The sequence below is a fragment of the Pocillopora damicornis genome, chromosome 8 (genome assembly GCF_964200805.1).
Source record: "Pocillopora damicornis chromosome 8, jaPocDami1.2, whole genome shotgun sequence".
Taxonomy (NCBI): domain Eukaryota; kingdom Metazoa; phylum Cnidaria; class Anthozoa; order Scleractinia; family Pocilloporidae; genus Pocillopora; species Pocillopora damicornis.
This window is the reverse complement of record NC_142677.1, coordinates 11,517,717-11,542,045: the sequence shown is the minus strand read 5'-3', so window position 1 is coordinate 11,542,045 and position 24,329 is coordinate 11,517,717. Positions and strand designations below refer to the sequence as shown.

Here is a 24,329-nt window from a genome sequence, read left to right as displayed (position 1 = left end):
ACTCAAATCTTTCCTTTCGCATTTCTTGTAGTCACGCAAGGGGTCTTGGGACCGATTTCCAGTCCCGCGCGATTCCGCGCCAATCAATCGGAATACAAGAAAATCATCCTTTAACTCAGCGCGAAATTTTGTAATCTCGCTACTTCCTTAAACATTTAAAACTACCTTTTCTTCTTAAAGGTAAACTTCGAAGAATCTAAGGGAAAAATTTAGACGTTGATACGTCGAAGGATATTTTAAACCAAGGATTTTCGGAAACATTCGGGATATTGTCGCGATTTAATCGTAGAATTCTCGGTATAAGCGAGTATTAAGGAAAAACATGGCGGTTGCTGGAAGGCAAAATCAACTTGAATACTTTCTTCAAGGAAGCGTGGGGAAGGAATCCGTGAGCACGCTTTTGCATAGACTCAGAGGACTGTGTGATGGTGCATCTCGACAGTTTGCGACCTTTGCAGATCGTGAAATGTTATATTCACTCGGTAATACAAGGCTATTTTCTTCACGCGATAAGAGCAATACAAAGATTGTACGTTTCTTTTAAGTTACACATCGACCATCATCACCTGGAAAAATGACGCTTTTTCGGTTTCTTGCAACCCATTCCTGGAGAAACGTATTTTTATCCTTAAAATGGCTAAGCTACCTTTTCTCGGTCCTTGTTCCACGCATACAATGAGTTCATGGATAACTGTTAAAAAAAATGTCTCGATTTGAGTTAAGATGAGTATTTCTACGCTTCTTTTTGCAATTTGGTAATGCTGTCATTTGCCCTGTGTTGACCCAACACCTTCCTCAGTTTTATTATGGTTCTCACCTTAATCATATCATCATCATTATCATCATTAGCATCATTATTGTATCTATCGTTATAGTTATGACTATCATTATTATAAGAATTATTATTTACTTTTTGAATGACTTTTATGGAACATTATCCACTGAGTTTTAGAATGAGTCAAAAGGTTTTGTGTTCATGACAGTTAAAAAAAGGTTTAAGTAATTGTCAAGTTCCAATTTATGAGAATGTATTATGATAATGTATTATTATTCAACTTTCCTACACTGTACGAATTCCGATTTTCTGATTGGCTGATTCACACCATGTGTCATACTGGGTTGTGACGAAACAACCTCCTTGATGTTATTATTGTGGTGTAATAGCAGTTGTGTAAATTCAACACGTTGCTGTTATTAAACCATGGCTTCAGCTGACTGGTTTATAGTGATCTTAGTGCAGTGTTTCTTTGTGCAGTGTATTAAATTTGAAAATAAAAAAGTTGCTGCACTCATTGCTTGTGAATTATCGAGATTTACCTGTACTCATTCACAAACAATGAACTTGAAATTTTCAATACTGCACAAGGCTGGTATTGAAATATCTCATTCATTATTAGTGAACTCATGTAGGTTAATCCTGATGATTCCCTCGTTGAGTGCATTAACCTGTAATTAAATACATGGATACTTAATTTTTTTTTGTGTGAGTTTTAAATTCTATTGTTAATTTTACTGTTTTGCTCTCAAGGTGGTCCAGGGAACAGTGTTTCGCTGAGAGCACGACACTCTCTAGATGACTCCAAAGCACCATGGTAAGCAGTTAGCTCATAACTGATCTGTCACTAATGATCTCTCTTTGTATAGATATAAAACACTTTGACTCCTCTAAGTGATTGATGCATAATTCTTCCTTACAATATCAATACAATATTGAGCAAACATGTGAAGAGAATAAAGAAAACATTAGTTAGGGCAATACTAATTAATCCAATTAGAACTAAATTCTCTAAACCAACATCATAAATATTGTATGTCAGATAGTAAGGAGAATTATTAATGAGATCTCAGGAATGAAGGGATTGACAAGGGAAGTGTGTAAAAGATGCACACAGGAAAAGATGGAAAGGTGGTGCTCATTCTCGACAACAACACTATTGCTTCTGAAAAACGAGAGGTGACAGAGAAGGAATTTGATAAGAATATTTTCTTCCAGAAACTGAAGAGGGGTTGAAATGTGGCACTCTCTGTTGAGGCTGAGAACATTTACTTTTGAATATTTGTTTTGTTTTGTTTTGTTTTTGTTTACCATATGTGGAGAAAAAAAAACATTGCACTAAGAATTTACTTTTCATTCTAACTTATACTGCATTATTTTGTAGATGTTGAATAGTGATGAAAGTAAAGTTGATTTTTTGTTTTTTATCCTTGCTTAAAGTACTACTTTGACTAAAATCACAGCACTGAAGCAAGAATCCATTGATTAAAAAAAATAACTCAAAGGGAAACTGAGAATACATAATTGTCTATACGTACTATTTAGGTTTTTCAGTAAAGGACTGTATGAAATAACATTATAAATTACTTTGATGCAAAAACAAAATCTCCTTGTTTTTCACAAGGAAATGCAAGGCAATCTGGAAGGAGAATGTAGCAGTTCAACTGTTCCGTAAATCCTTCAAATGCACTATATACTACTAAGTAAACCTAAATATTCAAAAGCAATCAACCCTTATACTCTCATGAACTGTTTATTAATTCTTCCCTCAAGCTAGTAAACATTTTCTTTTGATTAAGTTACGAGAATTTGGTGTTAAATCAAGATAACCTCCACCTGATAAGTTTGAGTATTCTCATTACCTGTTTGCTGGATATGTATTGGTATTATTTGGAGAAGTTACATGTTAAACACTTATTGGAGTTTTTTTTTTTTTTCTTGACAGGCAGTTACGCTATGTTGGCCAAAGTGAAATGGGTGATAAAAGTAGGAGCACCCTGTTACGCAGTTGTGTTGAGGTGTCAACAAGTGACAATCTGACAACTTTCCTTAAAGAACTTGGATTTAGGTGAGTAATTTTATTGTTTCTTTCATGATTTATTTTCATTGTAAATATGCAACAATTTAGTAGTAAACTTAGTTGCACCCTAAATGTTAATTCTTTCTCCGGTTTTAATAGGTATGAGAGTGAATTTGTCTTGAAGGGATATTATTTTATCAAAGGACACATGCGAATCACTGTCAGTCAAGTTTGTAGAGTAAGTAACTGCCTTTTATTGAGGGAATGAGCATTTAAACTGTAGGTTTGTGGTTGCTAAATTGTACTTATTGGCATGTAAGACAACTTCACTGTTATTAATGGAGCCAATTACCTCTGCTAACCCCAAAAAGTGAGTAGCATCTAATTTCTCCTTGATGGTATAGTTGCCCATAAATCAGACATTAAGGTCACAAAAAAGAGAAAATGATCACCAGCTAAAGAAGCTATTGATTGTTAAACAAACTCTCCATGTCAGACCTCAGGAAAAGTATAGAGAACAGTATGGAGAAATTGCATACTGATGTTTAAGTGTAAAGGGTAAAGAGTTTGCCTTACTGATATCTGTTAGCTATGCATGAACTACATGACCTACATGACAGTACAAATGCTTTCAATATGTTCTGCATTTACTGATGGTAATTGTTGGTTAGCAAGATGTCAAGGGTTATCTTGATTTTATTTAGGATCACTCTTCTCCACATCATCTTCAATCAACCTCTGTTAATCCTTTTACCATTAGCAGTGACCAAAAGGGAAATTCTACTTTCTGTCTTAACAATTTTAAGCAGAAACATTTTGGGAATTAAGAAGAATATCAACCCGGTCATATCCATTGACTTAAATACTGTAACTCCCAGGAGTGATTAACATGTAACTTCTCCCCATAATATCCAGAAATTATCTAGCAAACAGGTCATGAGAATACTCAAACTTGCTAGGGAAAACACTCTGATCTAACTCCAAATTCTCATAACTAATTTACAAGGAAATGTGTAGCAACTAGAGGAGAGAATAAACAATCAGATCTTAGGAATTAAATGTTAATTTCAAAATCTCAAAGCTTACATTACAAAAATGTTTAACAGACAGTGAGGACAATTAGTTTTAATAGTTTGTTATTATATACAAAAAACATGACAACATCATAGAGGAAGGACTTAAGCCTGGCTTTTTCATATGACTTTGAGGGAACAAGTGATAAAAAGTGTCTCTACCAGTAGTTAATCTGTTATCTAAGTGTAAATTGCTATTTTTATGGACATGTTGTATTTGTTGCTCTCTATACACAGGTTGTGGGTGTCAATGATCCACAATCATCCCATCCTATTTCAGAATCATACCTTGTGGAAATCAGTCTTATGACCACAGTGCAACAGGTAATAGAACTAAGGAACCCTGTTTTTCATTTGTCACTAGTCAAAATTAAAGAAAAAATTGGGTTCACCAGAAGGAATGAACCCAAGATCTGAGGTTTTGGGGTCCAATACTCTTTCAGAGAGCCATGGACAAATTTTTGGTGAGCTAGAAAATGTATAAGGTTATATTTGACAAGCATTCAATATACTGATGGGATCAACAATTTCAGTAGTACTGTGAGTTTGTACTTCAGTGGTAAAGCATCAGACTGTAAAATCCAAGAGGTCTTGGGTCCCATCTGTTCTGGGGAAACCCTGATATTTTATTTTTCCTTCAATAATAATTATGAAAGAACAACACATTAGGTTGTTGAAGAACTGTATTAAAAATACACATCTAGCTTTCTTTATGTACTAGTAATAGGTGGTAAAATTGTCAAGTGGTGGATATAGACAGTTTATTTGGAACAGCTTCCTATGAATGGCATTTTCAAAATGAAGCCATAGAATGTGACAAGAAACTTTTTAAGTATCTGATCTCTCTGTAGGACACCTTGGCTGATGAGATAAAGGCTTTTGCAGAACACTTGAAGCCGTATCCTTTTCTTAAAAACTGTTATCCTTTTTTAATGCCAAAGGCAATTTGCAGGGTTTCTTAAGTCAAGTGTTAAGTCCCCTAAGAAGGAAGTTTGTGCTTGGTGACAATTTGCTTTATATTAAATGAATCAACGTGCATGCATGGATGTTCATGATTTTATGCAAGTTGTCTTATACAGACATTTCATCAGGAGTATTTTTCCTCTGTCTCATTGCAGAGGGGGAATCTTTACATTTGAATATATCTTTGGGGGAGGGGGGGGGGTTGTGTGCTAGGTATGGAAGAAGGGCAGGGCTCAAAATAAAATGAAAATCGCTAAATTTTAAATCCAAGCTGGTGAAGGCCCAAAGAAGTTTGTGTTCAGATTTGATTGATTTAGTTATAAATTTGCCTTGTTGAATTTCTTGGTTCTACTTTGAGGGGAATATAATTACTGATTGCCTAACTCCATAGTCTTAACACAGCTAAGCTTTTTATTTGCCATGACACAATTAATTAGTCTAGTTCACCTAGAGAAAGTTGATCACAGAAAACTACACATGACATAGCAAAGGACAGTTCTGGTAACCTTCAATGGTTCATATGGCTTTACTATCACCAACTCACTACTGGAAGAGAGCTGTGTGCTTCTAAAGAAGTGATCCAGATGTGGTCTGTCAAGATTTCAATTCTTGCAAAGATTCATTGATGTTGAAGAAGGTCCATGATGTTGATGGTCTTTTTTTTCAGCTTGGGTTTTTGAAACAAAAATTATCAGATCCTTTAAAAAATGGACAGGTTTCAGTGAAACTAATGGTGATGACACTTCAAATTGAATGGAAAAGGTGAAAGACAAAGCATATTGCTTCATCACCTTGTGCTTCTGGAACTGTTCTTCTGATGGAACATTTTAATATTTCAACATCAATTCTGAGAATGTATAACACCTTGAGTCACTGGAGGCATAAACGCATAGAGCTTCATAACATCATGCTGCAGGACTTGTTCTTCTGCAAGATGCATTCCAATCACTTGCGCACTTGATGCTTCATTGGAGAAAAATAGTCCTGAATGAGAGTTTAATCTTAACCATAAAGTACAGTACAACTGCAGCAACTATTGATAAACCCTCAGGTTCCCTTTCACCTCCAGTGCACTACTCTGTAACATGAAATCTTGCAATACTGACTTTTAACATGTCTACTGGGACTAAAATGCTTTTTTCTCTTTTAACCTTATGTTAATGAAAAAAAAATTAATAAATAAGGTACAAGAGTACCACATCTTCTTTCAAGGACTTGATTCCATTAGTTTGGCGGAACCAATAGCAATATTTAAAATTATGATCAGGACAATCTTGTTTAACTGTCATAGGCCTATATTTACATAGCATTAATCAACTGTTATGCAAATTTGCCATGTATTCACATTTATTTATTCCAAAGTGGCCAACAATAAATGAAAAGGACCTAAATTGGAACTGATGAGTGTTTTATTTAATGTGAGAAACACAGTTTTATGTTCTTTTTTAAGAAATATTTACCAACTTTTTTGTTTTTCATTTTTTTAGACTTAAAATTCTGTTAGAGTTGTTATATTATTCAGTTTCACCAAACTTTTTTGCAGATGTACTCTCCTATACTCTCCCACTGACGCAGCATCACAGTTTCTTTAGAAACTTACCCCTTTATCAATGAGAAAAAATAGTTTGGCAATTATCATAGCAGTGACTCACATCATTGTTCTCAGTACATTTTTCTTAGCCTCCTGGGCCCAGTTGTTCAAAGGCTGATCAGGGCTAACCAAGGGTAAAATTTTAATGTGGGTTTCATTATCCTTTTTTTAAAAAGCCTCTTTGGGACAATTTCCTTCATTCTTTTTTTTAAAGGCATTCAATTATAAAATTGTAGACAAAGGGAATTGTACTGAATATTCTTTTAAAGCTTTCAGATCCAAAATCAGGTTTCGCATTAACCCTGGGTTATCTTAAGCCAGCTTCAAACAATCTGGAGATTACTCAGGCTCTTGGTCTATTGTAGTGTTTGCAGAATTAGAAAATATTCCTGGTCAAAACCACTGCGCCAAAATCGACTTTTTCAAATATGTTAAGAGGAGTTATCGAAATGGCCTATTTTCAAACTTCTTGATTAAAGTTTGCGAAAAATTTAAGTCGACATCTTCCGCACCCTCTGAGCGGAAGAGCTTTACCCCACCCTGTTGAGGAATTTATCGCTTAGTCACGTGATAAGAATATACAACAACAGTAGAACGCTCATGGTCAGCACAGTTTGTGTGCGCATGAAGCAAAAGGCGAGATGAGGACTCTTCGCTGTGTGAACTGTCTTCTCTTTTTCGTCTCAACTGTGCTTTTAGCAGATGTTCACAGTGTAGAACAAGGTAAGATTTTTCTATCATGGGGATTGCAGTTTCACGCAATACTCCTTTTGATGGAAAGATCAGACACTGAAATTTGTTTCTGGTTATTGACAGGAACAGATGAGCTGAGACTTCTCGCTATAACTGTAGCAACGGACGAAACAGATGGCTATAAAAGATTCATGAGATCTGCTAAAGTTAACAACATCGATGTGAAGGTATTCTTAAATTATTCATGCGTCTTTCCATTTTGTGGTCTGCTGGGTTAACGACATCATAACCAAGTCATACAAATTCCCTCTTTTCTCCGTACTGCTTTGAAAATGTTCGTTAGGAGCTCACAGCTTTGTTACTGTTTTGACAACATTAATCCTTGGCTTGTTGGAATTTGTTATTTCCAATTTTCAAATGGCATTTGGTATAGAGTCTTATGAACTGTGTTTTACTTCTTTGATCTTCTTTGATCGCTGTATCTTAAGACAAATTCGTGACAGTGTATAAATCTTCAACGTGCAAATTTCACACGTGTTATTGTTATGCTTCAGCAACGTAGGTGTAAATATTCATTTGATTCCCTAAAACAGAGGGTAATATAACTGCCTCAAATCCCTTTGATTTCCTGGGTGAAAAATCAGTAGCGAACCTTGCTCGGAATTTTTTTGAAAGTTGCCACTTTCACGAATTACACTCGCACTGATAGCTTAATGTTTTCACTATATTCGATTCTTTCAAATCTTGGCCGGTCACTTGCGGAAGTAAGACATAAAAAATGTCTCCATGTCAGAACAGTTTTTAATTTTTTTTCCACAAAATCTAACAAAAACCCGTCGCACATGAGGATCCTAAAGTCGACGGCCGATTTCGCGTTTATATTTTGTAGACGTCCACGTCGACAGGGAAAAACCGATCAAATTTCATGTTATGAAAGAGCCCTTGATCTTTTAGAAAATTCAGCGTTGTTTAAATGAATAGTCTGCTGTGTAAAGTTTACGTGAGAATTCGCACGTTCCTGGCAAATTTTTTATTTAATGTCATTCGGGTTTTGCCGAGAATTATCCGATCTGTCTTAAGTTATCACTAAACGAATAAATTTGTGTGAGACACTATCATTTTTCCAAATGAAGGTCAATTAACTTATATGTAAATACTACTGGAGCAGTATTTTATTTGAATTGGTGCCTTGCTCAAAACATTTAATGTCAAGTCAGTATTATCAAGGTATCTCCCTAATTTCTTTTAAATTGTTTTCTATTCTTTCTGCTATTATTTGGCGGTTTTTACAGGGGTATCTTTGATGTATTAAAGAGGCAATTGGTGATTAGTGCTCTGAATTAAGAATCAACTATTTTAGTTTTAGGCAGGGTTAGAACAATGCAGTGTCCCACACTCAAGATTTTCCAAAGTCATCATTTAGAAACCAAAACTCAAAAAGTAGCTGACTGAAAAAAAAATTCAGTTCACAGTGGCTGGCAACCATTTTTTAGGGCTCACACGAGTTCTCGAGACTTAACACTCACAACTAAGGAGAAAGAGGCAACTATAGAGCATTAATAATAATCTTTACAAATGTTTATCTCACTTTACACCTTAACATCAATATGCATATTCTCCATACTGTTCTTTAAACATTACCTAAGGTGCTGATAAGGAGAATTTGTTTACTGATCATTGGTGATCATTTCCTTTATTCTCATGACATTAATGTGTGATTCTGTGGTGGTATCATAAGGAGAAATTAGATGCTGGTCATTCCTAATTTGTGGTTAAGAAATAGTGAAAAATGGAAACAAAATGTAAAACAAGACACAAAAAAGAAAGGGAGAATTAAAAAATGACAGAAATCCTTCAGAATATTGAAATCTCTAACACTGCATGTATTTCAGCTGTGATACCAGCATGCAATTATTATCATTTTGATGATAAATTTTATATTTGATACCAAGACATAGTGTATGTGTTTGTTGAAAGGTCCTTGGGATGGGAGAAGAATGGCGAGGTGGAGATGTGAAGAATTATCCAGGAGGAGGGCATAAAATAAACATTCTAAAGAAGGAGACAGAACTTTACAAGAATGACAGTAATTTAGTTCTTATGTTTGTGGATAGGTGAGTCATTGCCGAAAATGTTTTTTATTTGTAAATATCAGCAAACCAAAAATACTTTATGCAGGAGGAGGGCATAAAATAAACATTCTAAAGAAGGAGACAGAACTTTACAAGAATGACAGTAATTTAGTTCTTATGTTTGTGGATAGGTGAGTCATTGCCGAAAATGTTTTTTATTTGTAAATATCAGCAAACCAAAAATACTTTATGCAGCACTTAAGAAATCCTTCAATGTAGTTTGTTCGTTTACTATAGTTTTACTATGTTGCTTTTCACATTGAAAGTCAATTTGACCATTGTTTTAACATTATTTTTTTATTATTATTTTCATAGTTATGATGTCATTTTACTTGCCAAACCTGAAGAATTCTTGAAGAAGTTTCTGGACTTTAAAGCTAACATGGTCTTTTCTGCCGAAGGATTCTGCTGGCCAGACAGATGGCTCAAAGTAATTTCTATTTTTCATAATCTTAGCAATGCACATACAATGCATGCACACTGCACATAGTGGTATCTCTCATTTTATTTCTTTGCTTGTCCTTTCATCCTCTTTTCTTTTCATCAAGTACATTGAAAATGTCACAGTGTCACCCTTCTCCACTTTGGTGATTCAAGCTTAAAAACCCAAAAAGACAAAATGAACATATGTAATGAAATGCTGGGCTCTTAACTGTGTTGCCCTTTTTCAGAAGTGCCTCATCCATCTTTTTCTCATTTTTTCATTCTTTTTTTAATCCTGATTTCTCTCATCTTTCTTTCTCAGTTGTTCTTTACTTCTCCTCTTCTTCTGTCCTTTTGTCCCTCACTGTTGCTGTTATCTTTTCTGTCCATGTCCGTTTTTTTTCCCTTTTCATTACTCTCTCTCACTTTGACCTTGAATTCATCTGTAAACATCACATGTATTAGATATATATACAGTATATGTATTTTTTTTTACATTAAGAGAAATATAACTATATGGAGTTGCTCTTTAATGGTCAGTGTGGCTTTTTTTTTGTAGGACCAATACCCTGAGGTTATTCATGGAAAGAAATATCTTTGTTCAGGAGGTATTATAATACTGTTTTGAAGTCAGTTCTACTCCAATTTTACCAGATCTAGTGCATTCCTTTTCCTTGGAGGGGCAACTGTCCTCCTTTTAATAAGAACTCAATCAAAAACGTTTTGTGCAATTCTATATAATTCCCATATATTATTGTAATTATCTAGCTTTGTTTAATTACTCACATCCTTTGCTTACAGACCATATAATTATTCCAACCAGTTGTGTAATTAATCATCAATTGTGTGGTCTTTAGGTTCCTACAACAATTTACATGCAGCATATATTTTTGTATTATAGGTTTTATTGGCTATGCACCAGTATTCCACCAGGTTGTAACTGATCATGTCATTGAGGATGTAGAAGATGATCAACTGTATTATACCAAGATATTTCTGGACAAGCAGAAAAGAGTGAGTGAATTTATTTCATTTTCTATACCAAGAAGGATGGCTGCTTGAATATTTGTTATAATCTTTACAGAGTTCAAATCTGGTATTATGAGGGAGGAGGTTACTCATACACCAACCTTTTAATATGGGATACTCTAATACTTACTAGTTGGATGATTACTTTTCATGTATTGTTACCTGAACTCTCTTACCGTCCACTGGTTAAAATGTAACAGACAATGCTGCAGGGTGTGCTAATCAAGGCCAATTGAAATTCCCCAAGATGGATGCTATATTGCTGATTTAACATTTTGTTTAATAGGAGGGGAACACCTATTAGAAGGAGGGTGCTTAATTGTGGGGGAGGGGGTGCTTATTTAAAAACTACGTGCACTAACCTGCTCTGATTCTGCTGTAATTGAAGCTGAAAAAGATAAAAATAAAAGTGGTAATGGAAACAGGTTTTCATTTTATCCCTGTTATTAAACTGAGGGAGGAGGGGGAGGTGATTATTCAGGAGGGGCACTTGTTTGATATTGTGGCCCAAGGGGAGGGCACTTTTTAGAAGGTGAGTACTAACACTAAGTATTAAGGGAAATACAGTCATTACTGACTCTGCTCCTCTAAGAGTGAGTGTTATCTTGTTTTGCAGGATCAGTTGAAACTGAGGCTAGATAATAAAGCAGAGATCTTCATGAATTTGAATGGAGCAGAAGGTGCACAATTATTTACTATAATTCTTGTTAATCTATGGTGCTTTAATTTATTTAATTTCACTTTTGTTCTTTGAATGAATGTTTCACACAAAGTTTTTTTCCTTTTTTGGTCAAGAACTCAAATACTATGACCATAAATCTCTGGAACAGTATATAGATATTTCATCTGGAAATAGTAAAAGTGGACCTTTGATAATCAAAAGACACCAAGTTTTGTTCTCAAGAAGTATTAGCAGGGGCTTTAACCCTTTAACTCCCAGAGGTGATTAACCTGTTACTTCTCCCTATAATATTCAAACATTATCCACCAAATAGGTAATGAGGATACTCAAACTCATCAGGAAGGAAACATGTAGCAGCTAGAGGGGAGAATTAACAATCAGATCTAGGGAATCAAAGGGGGAAGACTCATTCCTCTAAGCTCCGGGGTGCCCAGCCCCCTAATTAAAAGATTTTACAAAAATGGAGTTAGAACTGTACATGTACATGGATGCTAGTTGCCCGTCTGGGGCACCTGGACTCTGGTAGAACTCAGGACTTTTTGGTTTGTCAAATCAGCATTAAAAATAATGTTCATTTGTCTTTACTTGTCAGAGGAAGTAGAAATCAAGTTCAGTGATGACAAGGCATGGTTGGTGAACAAGGAATATGGGACAGAACCACTGGTTGCCCATGGCAATGGTCCCAGTAAGGTACTTGCCAAACTTTTGTCTGATCAGCAGTTGAGGATAAAATACTCATTCTTATTTTGCCAATAAAGATCAACTAGCACAGACAAAAATTACTAAAAACACTTGCTTTCATTTGGCTTTTGGTACTGACATTCACTTTGGCTGATATTAAAAGACCAATATCACTACTCTTATGTCCCTCTTTAACTTATAACATATGGTGAAAGGTCAGGTACCAGTTATAAGACAGGTTTTACTGATATACACCGCATACATGTATAGTTAGTATGTATAGAATCAGACTGAGTCATGAATTTTTTTGTATTTCAGTTGTTTCTAAATTATCTAGATAACTACCTGCCTGATAAATGGAATTTCAAGGATGAATGTACTGCATGCTCTGAGGATAGAATATCTTTAGACAGTCTCAAGGTATGTTTACCTTGTGTAGAAGCCTTGAAAGCTTCCTAGATACTTGAATATATTGTGTGGAGCACAAGCAACTACTGCAATCATGCAAATTAAAGTACATGGTTACCTTGTAAATATTCCTTTCTCCTCTCACACCACACCACCTCACCCCACCCCCCCCCCCTTCATCCACAAAATGGTTTAAAAGTAAATTATTGTGTTATTGTGCTGCAAATACCATTGACCCCATCTGGCCAAATGTTAGAATACTCCCTTTATACATTTATTTTAGAATTTTTCTCTGTTTTGACATACATTGTACCAGTGTGTGATTTTCCATTAAGCATAAACCTGTAAATGGAATACCTACCATGTCACTGTAAATTGATGTGTATCATATATACATGTACTTTTATCACATGGCTCATGGAGCCCAACTCACCCACTCTTATAAAGAATTATAGTAAAAGGTGTAGTGTGGGGCCAGACAGGTTGATGTGAGTCAGCCTAGAAAAAGTTATCTGGTGATGCATTCATACATGAAAAATCATTTTCAAAACAAGTTCCCTCTAGTAGCAATTGTGAGTTTCTTGTTCAGAGAAAAGGAGGAAAGGTTGTTTTTTTGTAGGATGTGTTTGTAGTTTTCCGGTGGTAATTTTGTAGGTAATCACTTCCCTTTTTGGTTCAAACAAAACCTCAAAATTTTAACAACTTATTGATCATGTAAGGCAGGAATAGCAAAGCAGACCAAAAAGCGTAGCGCACACAGCCGACTGGTTAAACAGGTCTTTTTTTATGGTACAAATTAACCATACAACATTGCAGGGTATTTGTACTCTATTTGTGCATTATCTGCACTGTACTTTGTGCAGTTGGATAATAAGTACATTTATTATCCATCTGCACTAAGAAGAATATAAATTGTGGGAATCACAATGGTTATTTAATTTTGTAGTGTAAAAAAACCTGTTTAACTAGTCAGCTGTGTGAGCTTCACTTTGCTATCTGCTTAGTTTCACCTACATTATAAGAAATGTGGCTAAAATATAGCACTTATACAATAAATAACTTGTTAGACATTTTGGTGTGTAGTGTTGCTGAGTATTTCTACTTGTGGTTTTTATTTTGACTCACCCTACAGGCTTGTAGAAAATACAGCACAACTTTTAAAAGTATTCACTAATATCACAGGTAACCAGTCAACTCGCCGACGGACCAACTCGCTGACGCCAACTCGCCGATGTATAAAATCGAGTAGAGACGTCGGCGAGTTGGTCGTCAATCCAATACAACTTATTAGAAGTTAAACATACAGAAAAGTAAACGATATTTAGTAAAAAAACACTGGTGAACATTGGTGAACATCAAACAGAAGCTTAAACATCGGTGAACATTGGTGAACATGTTTTCTTAAAAAATCTGAGCGATTGACATGATGAGTCTTTACGGTGTTGTTGTCACACAATAACTCGTTCGCGTCTGAAGCGGATATAGTAATTGGTGATGTTTACTTTACTTTATTCGCCTTGAGATCCTTATAAACTTTGTTGCAAATAAAAAGAAATGCTTTTTACTAAAGATCTTACCTAGAAAGCCAAGTTTTCTTAAAAAATCTGACCGATTGTCATGATGAGTCTTTACAGTGTTGTTGTCACACAATAACTCGTTCGCGTCTGAAGCTGTTAGAGTCATTGGTGATGTTTACTTTACTTTATTCGCCTTGAGATCCTTATAAACTTTGTTGCAAATAAAAAGAATTGCTTTTTACTAAAGATCTTGTCTAGAAAGCCAAGTTTTCGTTAAAAAATCTGAGCGATTGACATGATGAGTCTTTATGGTGTTGTTGTCACACAATAACTCGTTCACGCCTTAAGCTGTTCTAGTCATTGGTGTGTTCACCAATGTTCACCAATGTTTAAGCTTCTGTTTGATGTTCACCAATGTTCACCAGTGTTTTTTTACTAAATATCGTTTACTTTTCTGTATGTTTAACTTCTAATAAGTTGTATTGGATTGACGACCAACTTGCCGACGTCTCTACTCAATTTTATATGTCGGCGAGTTGGCGTCGGCGAGTTGGTCCGTCGGCGAGTTGACTGTAATTCATATTACACACCAAAACGTCTAATAAGATATATCTACATACATGTAATTTACCTTTTGGAAATAGTCTTACTCCAGTGACCTTTTGCCTCTAGTACTCATACTGAGCACATACTTGCATGCTATTACTTCTAGGAAGAGGAGTATCCTAAAATCCTGATGGGCTTTTTTGTGGAGAAGCCAACACCTTTTATACCAGAGTTTCTGAACAGAATGATGCAGCTAGAGTATCCCAAGAAACGCATTGACCTATTTATTCACAATACAGTGAGTACTACATGTACCAGTTGTCAACTGAGATTTTGTGCTATTATTTGTTATTTTTCTGAAATTTTTTATTTTAATTATTATTACTTTGATCCCTTCCCCCAACTGGATGGCCCAGTTTGGGGGAAGCAAGGAGGGTTTTCATTTAAATTTATTATCCAAATCATCATCATTGTTATCATCATAATCTTATTGTACATCTATTTTATTTTCTCCTTCTTCATTCTTGATAGTCATCATTGTCATCATTGTCATCATAAAAATTAGTGTCTCACTTGTTTGTTTCATTGTATATTTGATGTATTCATGTATTCGCTGTTAAGGTAACTGCTGTTAGTATTTCTGGTCATAAGTTATACTGGTCTTACTTTACATCTAGGTTCCATATCATAAGTCACAAATTGGAGAATGGCTTACAGACAAGATCAAAAGGCAGTTCAACTCGATTACTGTGCTGCAACCTGAAGATAAGGTGACTGAGTATCAAGCCAGGAATCACGCTATGTATGTGTTATTGCTTCCTTTTGCAAAGACAAAACAAAAACATATGTTGACTTCATGTTGCTGAAGAATATTAACCCTTAAACTCCCATGAGTGTCCCTCAGGAAGCATTTCTCCGTACAGTATCAAAGTAGTACCTCATCAAGCAGAAAAGTGATAGGAATAAAAAAATGTATCAATAAGGGAATTACTAGTTGATCCAATACAAATTTTTCAACATACCATCCGAAGAATTGTATGGCAGATAGTAAGGAGAATTACTATTGAGATTTTGGGAGTCAAAGGTTGTGGTGATAAATAAAGGGAAACCTGTAAATGCTTATATTGGATTCTCTTAACTAACATTTCGGAAAGTGTTTGTTAACTGTTATAGAGAATTTTCACTTTAATCTCTTAGTTGAAATGTCTGATTACAAGTTTCCTGTAATTTTCTTCAATCAGTGAGATGTGTGAGGAAAAGAAGTGTGACTACCTGTTCACAGTGGATGGCTCTGTTGTTCTTACTAACAAGAACACACTGAAGATTCTCATTGAGCAAAACCGGTCAGTTAAAAACATAAGCTTATCTTTTTTCTTTTGCAACATCAACAAGATCAAATGCGGCTAATTTGCCTTGCTTTGGTTATGCAATGCCTTAAATGTTGGTACATACAGTCAACTCTCTCATAAGCAGACATCCTCAGGAATTGGCAAAAGTGTCTGTTAGTAGAACTGTCAACTACAAGAATTATTCTTATAAGTGAACACCAAAGAAAAATAGGGTGTACATGTACACGTCTGCTTATGGTAACTTTTGCTTCTTTTGCTCTGTCAAATGTCATTTTTTTATTTCCAGTTCAGTCAGATTTTATTGCCATTAGTTAATTTGCAAGCACTTTTTAATTCTTTACCAAGGAGGAAAATACAAGAGTCTTTACTTTTTAAATAACACTGACTTGGCCAACTTGCATCCATTCTAATTGAGCTATTTCATTAATTTCTAAGGCCTGTTTTAGCTCCCATTGTCTCGAGACATGGCAAGCTATGGTCAAACTTTTGGGGTGCTCTGGGAAGTGATGGATTCTATGCCAGGTCACGTGACTACCTTGCAATTGTCCAGAGGCAAAGAAAGTAAGTGCAGTGTATCTCTTAAACTTTCACCCTTTCATTTCCTCTTCATTACAATATCAATGGGAGATGTGGTGGCGTAGTGGTTAGTAAGCTGGACTCTATGTTGAGAGGTCTGGGGTCAAGACCTGGCTGGGTCATTATGATGTGTTCTTTGGAAAAACAGTTTACTTTCACAGTGCTTTGCTCCAACCCAGAGTATAAATAGGTATCAGCAAACTGTTAGAAAAGCCTGAAATGGTCGTGGGGTAACTTTGCAATGGACTGGCATCTCGTCCAGGGGGGAGTAGCTACACTTCAAGCCACTTTATGCTCTTGAAACCTGGGTGAGCTGTGGGAGCATGGACCATTTTGCTCAATTGATATTTACTTATTTCTTTACAATATCAATACATCTCCAATCAGAAAGGTGATGAGACAAAATAAACATGTTCAAGGGGAAAGGTTGTGATTGAACACAAAATTCTCAGCACTAAAATGATCAGAAATTGTGGCAGGCAAAGCAGAGAATAGATAGTTAGATCTTTGGCGTGAAAAGCTTGAATAACATGAAAGTAATGATAATATTTTTGGTAAGAACTTAATCTTACCACTTTCTTATTTTAACTGGACCTAAGCCAATGCCATTTTTTCACAGGGGTGTGTGGAATTCTGTCTTCATCTCAAGTGTGTTTTTAATCAAGAAAGAAGTCTTAAAGAAGATTCATGGAAGTTTTGGTCCTTCCCAGCTTGATCCAGATATGGCTATGAGCAAGTTTTTAAGGGATAATGTGAGTAAAACAGTAACAAGTCAGCAATTAGATGCTCACAATGTTACCAAGCTATAGTGCAGCACTGCAATATTATTTTCTTAACAGATAAAATTGTGTGTTAAGTAAGTAGAGTACATCTCTGAGACTGGGAAAATCCATTTGATTGGTCACAAAAGTGAATGCTGTAGCTACAGATGGTATGCTCAAGCCAAACTGTTGATATTTATTTGTTTTTGAAAGTTCCAGTGCAGAGCTGAACACAATTAAATTTCTAATAAACATTAATTTAGTGTTGTGTTTCCTTTAGGGAATTTTCATGTATGCCACCAACCTGCATGAATTTGGCCGCTTGTTAGAGACAGAAAACTACCGCACAGATCATCTGCACAACGACCTGTGGGAGTTGTTTGATAATAAACTGGTAAGCTCTCATTCAATTTTTTGTACCTCCAATTGGGATTACTCCATCATAGAGGCTCTGTGAGGACGGGTGGCACTAAATGATATGAATTTGAATTGCTCTATAATGGAAGTAGAACTTATGAACTTGTGCTATTTCCAACCCTTCAAACCCCAAGAGTGACGAGCATCTAACTTCTCCTTACAGCAATATTGTTGAACCATTCATTAAGATGAGAATTAAGGAAATGATCGCTAATCTGAGAGGCTTTGATTGTTAAACAAATTCTCCTTATCAGTACCAAGCAAAATGTATAGAAAAGAGTATGGAGAATGTGGATACTGAAGTCAGGGTGTAAAGGGTTAAACCTTTAGTATGGTCTCAGAATAAAAATGTAGGACAAAAAGTTTAATTAAGGGCCTCGTTATGACATCCGTTTTATAATCATGCAAATTAAAATGCTTCCACTTCCAAAACTTATTAAATACTTTCGCCAAATGTACACTTAAGTGAAATAGATTCAAAATGATGTTTGCCAAGAAGCTTTTTTAAAAGTGATCGCTGTGGACATCTTTCGAATTTTTGGAACGTTTCGTAGTTTCTCGGGCGTCTTCAGAAATTATCTGGTCCTCCACATAAGTCTCATAGCAGTCTCACGTTTTTTACCGAAAAGAATTGAAAGTTTTGTCGTGTGCACGAGAAATACACACGACAAAACTTATTTTATTCCTGGTATAAGAGGTAAAGTGAAACAAGTATTTGATGAGACAAATTTGTTCTGATAACTTTTAGTTGTTACATTTGAAGGTGGTATGATATGATGTTGTGATTATGTGTTCCAGGACTGGGAAGAGAAATACATCCATCCAAACTATTCCCAAAACTCAAACCTCAGCATTTCCATTGAGGAGGTAAGAACGTTATTTATTATCCATGCAAAGTGTACTTATTGGTAACTGACTTTTCCCAGTCAGAAAGGTAACTCGGCGAACAAGCCAGACTCGCATATTATTGTTAGCATGTGGAAAGAAGCAGTAAGGAGTCCTTGTACCCTCCCTGGGTGGGATACTGGTCCATCGCAGCTCATCTCGTGAGCTATCCTTCCCCCTCCCCTTGGTGGAGAGTTTTGTCGTTCCCAAGGATAGAATACCATAACCCAAACCAGGGCTTAACCCTTTAACTCCCTAGATCTGATTGTTAATTCTCCCTTCTAGCTGCTACACCGCTTAACTAGTCATGAGAATTTGGTGTTAGTTCAAGATAATAACTTCTATCTGACAAGTTTGAGTATTTTGAATACCTGTTTGCGAGAATTTGGTGTTAGTTCAAGATAGTAACTTCTACCTGACAAGTTTGAGTATTTTGAATACCTGTTTGCGGGATAATGTTGGATATTAAAGGGAGAAATTATATGTTCATCACCTCCGGGAGTTGAAGGGTTAATCTGGGTGCCCACCTTGTAGGCCACTTCATCTCTTGCCGTTATGAAGAAAGCACTTATCGAAGGAGCTATAGATGAATATAATGTAATTTCAGTCATACTGAAGTGAACAAGTATTGGCCCGCATACTAGGCTGGATTGCTTACGTACTAATGCAAGAGTTGCTGAGGACCATGGAATGTTTATGGAAACAAAATACGGAGTAGGCGTTCTGACTCAAAAATTTACCGTGGCGATTAAGCGGTTTAGATAGGGAAGGGATGGGGAAAAGCTTACAGAGCTCCCCTGCAACCAGTTTCGCTATTTGATTTCTCCACTAGTCGTTTTAGGTTAGTAGTAACAGCTGTTGGTAGTCAACCTTACTATGAGGATCTTTCTAATGAGACGACGGGCCGAAAAAGTAGACTTGCTGTCGTACTTTTTTTTCTATTTTAACAGGAAGTTTCCTTTCACGGAAGGCAACACTTAGCATGTTTTTTTTTTATGATTGGGCGATCCCGTGTAGTTCTTACATTTCGAGAAAAACGTTTTTAAGACATATTTAATTGAATGTTTTATCTTAGCCCTGTCCTGATGTGTACTGGTTTCCTCTTGTGTCGGATACGTTTGCCAAGCATCTCATTGAGGTAATGATAGTTAGGATGTAGAGAATATTTGTAGTAATAATAATAATAATAATAATAATAATAATAATAATAATAATAATAAAAGTGATAATTTTAACAGTGGTTCATCGACTGTGTATCCATCGCTAATGGCTTTTGACCTGTTCACTATTAAAAGTATATTTCAAAGTTGCTGTCTGTTTTCGATTGTTTATCTTTAAATTTATGAAACCGTTACTCGTAAATGATGAGTGAAACCATTTGTCTACTTTCAGTGTTAATTTTCCTATGTTTGTTTCCTAGGAAATGGAATATTTTGGTGAATGGTCAGGTGGAAAACACGAGGTGATCACTTGCTGCCTGTCTCTTCGACAGTTCTCTGTACTAGACGTCACTTTGTCACAGATTTGTGCCTGTCATTGTATTAAATGTTTTTTCTCTTTCATGTCACATTCTTCTTAGGACAAGCGACTGTCAGGAGGTTACGAAAATGTACCAACAGACGATATTCACATGAACCAGGCGCGTATCTCTCATTACTACCATACGGTTTCATTTTCTTCATCAAGGAGGTGGCGTGGCCGAGTGGTTAGGGTGCTGGACTTGTAATCTGGTGGTCCCGGGTTCGAGCCCGCTACCCTGCCATGTATTTGACTTGTTCTCGGTCACCTCCAGTTCAACTCATCAGCTGTGCTGTGTAAATAGCCAACTGGTCTGCCTCCTGCCAGTTGGGATTAATTTTTTTAGCACTTTATGTTGGTTTCAGTCATCGTAAAGTGCTATTGGATACCGATAGAAATTATAATCATTATTATTATTATCAAGCAATATAGTAATCTAATAATCTTTGCCATTTCTCTGGCCTGGCTCTTTTCAGGGTTTGTTGGCGTATTGAAAGCTCTGCAAACCCCCCCCTTGAAACAGAGGTTCCATTGTTCTTGCAATAGCAAGAAATAGGCGGAGAGTCGACATAAAACCGACGATGAGCTCGGGAAACTGAAAAAAAAATCGAGTAGCATGATAAGGAGCCATAGTTCACCGATGCTGGATGCTAGGAATGCAACCCTTGTCATTCGCGGTTAAAGTGAGGCCGCAATAACATCTTTTTCAGCAATCCACCTGCATTGTTATTTTAACGTCCATAAATCAAGGGGATTTTATACCGCCTTCATTTGTATTACTTATGTTGTTTTTTTGTCTGCAGATTGGCTACGAGAGACATTGGCTTCACTTTCTCAAGGAATACATTGTACCCGTGAATGGAAGACTTTATCCAGGGTACAACTCTGAGGTAAGAAATTATGGCAACCCCTAGACACTCTAACAACGAAAAACGTCGACTTGCTCCCCACTTCATACAGTGTAACTTGAACATTTTTATTCTGTCTTTCAGGCTCGTTCTATCATGAACTTTGTGGTAAAATACGATCCAAACAGGCAGTATTATCTTAGACCGCACCACGACGCTTCTACATACACAATCAACATCGCCTTAACAAGGCCAGGAAAAGACCATGGGGTGAGAATTATCAATTTTCGTTGGTCAGTAACCCTGAGAGATCTCATACTGATAAATTACCTCACACTGTGTCGCCAATTTTAAATTAACACTATCCATCTTGAATTTCTGAGGATATCCGGGATTACATTGGGTTTGCTTCCTTGTATCCTGTGATTGGCACGAAAAACTTGCACCATTCTCTCTTAACCAATCAAAAACAAAACTAAAACCATTTGCGTCTAAATCACTCACGTTCTTCTGCGCTTCAAGCTGTGTACATGTTTTAAAGTTTACTTCTTATTGATTCCTTGAGATATTTTCCTAGGGATATTTTCTGCGAGTGTTCGTTTTGGTTCCAAACGTGGTGACTCGTTTTTTATCAATCAAGCAGTTAGCGCATCAACGCAGAAATAAGGCAACTCAAACCATTTCCGAATTTTTAACAGCAACTTACGCAATATTAAATTCTGTGGCTACTTATAATGTCATAGTTTGGTCGTCATGCTAAGGTCTATTTTTTCATTTACAGGGCGGGGGATGCAGATTTTTGCGCTATAACTGCCAAGTGACAGAAACCCGTAGAGGCTGGTCGTTTATGCACCCGGGAAGACTCACTCATTACCATGAGGGGCTGCCTGTAACATGGGGGAGGCGATATATTATGATATCATTTATTGACCCTTGAATAGACGAAATGATTCTTTAATATCAGAGTTATAAATCGTATTTCAGTATGAAGTCTAAGACGCCAAATGACAAAGTTATTTTTAAGCAAATTCTATTTTCTTTCCTCTGAATGCCTTTTCAAGAGACTATTTTCATGCCACGGTGTCAAGTGTTTTGTTTTGCAATTTTTTTAGCAATAAATGCGCTGTGAAAAGTTGTGATTGTCCAGTTTAAAAAGTTAAAGTGTTCTGGTGCTAAAAGTTAACCAGTCTTCTTACTGTCGCGAAAGAATTCGCAGTTCTCCTTACCACTGCAAATGTTGCCTCGTTATTTAGTTAACCCTTTACACCCTAACATCAGTATCCATATTCTCCATACTCTTCTCTGTTTTTCGTTTGGTGCTGACAAGGAGAAATTGTTTAACGATCAAAGTTCTTAGGTTGGCGATCACTTCCCTTATTCTCATGATCTTAAATGAATGATTCAGCAGTACTACTGAAAGGAGAAGTTAGATGCTAGTCACACAGGGCTCGATTGGTTAAAGAAGTATGCTTTATAAAGCTGGTATAAATTTGGATCCTCGCGAATCTTTCGCATTACATTGACCGCCTCTTGAGGTTCTTTAGAGTGATAATTTTATTCACGCTGTCAGTGATCTTCTTCACTAAGGAATACCTCACAAATACACGAGTAACATTAAACTGTAAGGGTAGCGGAAGAGCACTCGAGGTATGGCTGACATCTCATCCACACGGAGAAATGATTCTCAATTGCTTCGCGCAGCATCACACAGTTAACCTGACAGGCAGAAGAACTGTTTTACCGTGTTTTTTACTTCTTTTCTTAGCTCTCTCATCTTCCAGCAGTACAGGAATGGGTTTAGAGTCGAGTTAAAGTACATCAGAGATATCGTCAGAGCCCAGGCGAAAATAATTGACGGTGTGTGTAATCCAGCTGTCATATAAACAGAGATGAAACCAAAAGGGAGATAACAAGCCAGTAACGCCATTTGTACCCACAATGCTGTGGACACTGTCTTTTTGTATCGTGCTCTGTTTAGCAGAATTCCTTCCCCATTCGGTTGTTCAGGATAAACTTGTCCTTGAACGAGTGTTTGAGAAAGACGGAGTGTGCGATAAATTTTGTTGTAGCAGAAAGTAGAGATTACAATGCACAACACAAGTGCTGCACAAGCGATGCTTAAAGCGAGACGATGACTGTAAAACGCTACCATTGCAACTAAAGTGCTAAAAAGCCAAAGGGCAATAATAAGGACTTTCACTCTCCACGCAGTTACCATCTGTCTGTATCTTAGCCCCAGCAACAGAGCAAGAAGTCTGTCTACGCTTATTGCGGTCATTGTTAACAAAGATACACCAGCGAACACAAAACCGGTGGTATTGAAAAGGATCCAAAAGGCGTCACAACCAAACCAGCGCTCTGGAGAAAGAATAAGACCATTGAGAAGAGGATGTGAAATAAGGCCCACCCCCAAATCGGTGCACGCCAAGCAGCCGAGCAAAAGTTTCGACGGTGGATGAAGAGAGGATACCTTTCGAAGAGCAATGATGATCAAAATATTTCCCAAAATTGCAGTGATGGATAGAGGAACTGTCAAAGTCAAAGACAATATCTTATGACTGGCCGCTGCTCCAAGACCAGAAGTACAGATCATTTGCTTTGTTGCCACATATTTTCTATCTTCTGTTAAATTCTCCATTGCTTCAGTGTGATTTTTTCCCTTTTACTCTTTTTTGTTGTTTTAAGCCGAGAAGGATCAGTTCACAGCAGTCGCTTCAACGTGATAATCATGAAAATGATTCTTCAAACTATCCCGCTGAAGTTTGTGAAATGTTAAAATCTAAATGCAACTATCTAAAGCTCCTCATTTTGGCTTTGACTTACGATCATGCCAAACGTTGTGGGGAAACCGTTTTTTTTTCAAAGATAAGTTACATTTGAACTCTTCCAACTAAAAAACACGTCTCTATAGGAAAATCTCTCACGTGAAAATCCTGCGGCAACTCACCTCATGAAGTTGTTTATCATCGCATTAGGAACTTACATAGAACAGCGACAGTACAGTCAGCATTTCAAGTACGTGACGAGGCGAAAGGCTTAAGGGAGAAAAACAATTTTGCACGTGCGTTTTAAACTTTGAACGTTCCGTTGCTGTCGAATGAAAATCACCAAATACCAGAGCATTTTAAATATTCTATTTTTCAAGGGCTAAGTAATCAATGATCCCGGGGTACCTTTTGAAATTAAGAGGTCGCTGGAAAGAACAAGCAATTCACTTTATTCCGAGTGCTAAAGAAATACGTAAGACAACTTTCGCCACAGGAAATGACTTAATATTGGCTTTTCGTGCCCCTTTTTCCTGATGCACCCAGTAATGTGTTGTTGGTAGGTCTTAAAATCTTAAACGCACGATTTTTACTGATAGTGTCGGGGAATATTAATTTCGAATCAAGACATTGATTAAATGTCCTCGTAAATATTAATTATGTGACGGAATTGTAAA

At 36.5% G+C, this 24,329-nt stretch overlaps 3 protein-coding genes across 4 annotated transcripts; 2 read left to right on the top strand and 1 right to left on the bottom strand.

Moving 5' to 3' along the window:
- The first annotated feature begins 1 nt into the window (after position 1).
- Positions 2-6,222, top strand: LOC113682515 (mediator of RNA polymerase II transcription subunit 18). Its single transcript, XM_027199677.2, has 7 exons — positions 2-482; positions 1,529-1,592; positions 2,721-2,843; positions 2,955-3,033; positions 4,106-4,192; positions 4,720-4,766; positions 5,269-6,222. The coding sequence occupies exons 1-7, from the start codon at positions 323-325 to the stop codon at positions 5,315-5,317; spliced, it is 609 nt and encodes a 202-aa protein (XP_027055478.2). The 5' UTR covers positions 2-322; the 3' UTR covers positions 5,318-6,222.
- Positions 6,223-6,979: 757 nt separating this feature from the next.
- LOC113682513 (multifunctional procollagen lysine hydroxylase and glycosyltransferase LH3) lies at positions 6,980-22,021 on the top strand. Of its 2 annotated transcripts, none has more exons than XM_089181104.1 (22): positions 6,980-7,145; positions 7,239-7,342; positions 9,093-9,229; positions 9,563-9,677; positions 10,230-10,278; positions 10,572-10,684; positions 11,316-11,379; positions 11,974-12,071; positions 12,381-12,482; positions 14,700-14,831; positions 15,211-15,335; positions 15,775-15,876; positions 16,318-16,443; positions 17,078-17,210; positions 17,500-17,613; positions 18,435-18,503; positions 19,597-19,659; positions 19,942-19,983; positions 20,101-20,160; positions 20,843-20,929; positions 21,032-21,157; positions 21,669-22,021. In XM_089181104.1, exons 1-22 carry the CDS (start codon positions 7,064-7,066, stop codon positions 21,822-21,824), a joined length of 2,199 nt encoding a protein of 732 aa, XP_089037230.1. In that variant the 5' UTR covers positions 6,980-7,063; the 3' UTR covers positions 21,825-22,021. The 2 variants fall into 2 exon arrangements, with proteins under 2 accessions (XP_089037230.1, XP_089037231.1); XM_089181105.1 differs by having other exon boundaries at positions 7,032-7,145; positions 9,093-9,378.
- On the bottom strand, positions 21,827-23,905 carry LOC113682514 (trace amine-associated receptor 9). Its single transcript, XM_027199675.2, has one exon. It carries the CDS (start codon positions 23,523-23,525, stop codon positions 22,599-22,601), a length of 927 nt encoding a protein of 308 aa, XP_027055476.2. The 5' UTR covers positions 23,526-23,905; the 3' UTR covers positions 21,827-22,598.
- Between the last annotated feature and the right edge of the window lie 424 nt (positions 23,906-24,329).

Excerpts from the sequence above, each read along its gene's own strand:
- LOC113682514 (XM_027199675.2), bottom strand. The coding sequence starts at position 23,525 with ATGGAGAATTTAACAGAAGATAGAAAATATGTGGCAACAAAGCAAATG.
- LOC113682513 (XM_089181104.1), top strand. The coding sequence starts at position 7,064 with ATGAGGACTCTTCGCTGTGTGAACTGTCTTCTCTTTTTCGTCTCAACT. Across the intron at positions 15,336-15,774 it reads CAAGCCAGGAATCACGCTAT|TGAGATGTGTGAGGAAAAGA; the intron begins GTATGTGTTATT and ends TTCTTCAATCAG. Across the intron at positions 19,984-20,100 it reads GGTCAGGTGGAAAACACGAG|GACAAGCGACTGTCAGGAGG; the intron begins GTGATCACTTGC and ends CATTCTTCTTAG.
- LOC113682515 (XM_027199677.2), top strand. The coding sequence starts at position 323 with ATGGCGGTTGCTGGAAGGCAAAATCAACTTGAATACTTTCTTCAAGGA. Across the intron at positions 483-1,528 it reads TGAAATGTTATATTCACTCG|GTGGTCCAGGGAACAGTGTT; the intron begins GTAATACAAGGC and ends TTTGCTCTCAAG. Across the intron at positions 4,193-4,719 it reads TTATGACCACAGTGCAACAG|GACACCTTGGCTGATGAGAT; the intron begins GTAATAGAACTA and ends ATCTCTCTGTAG.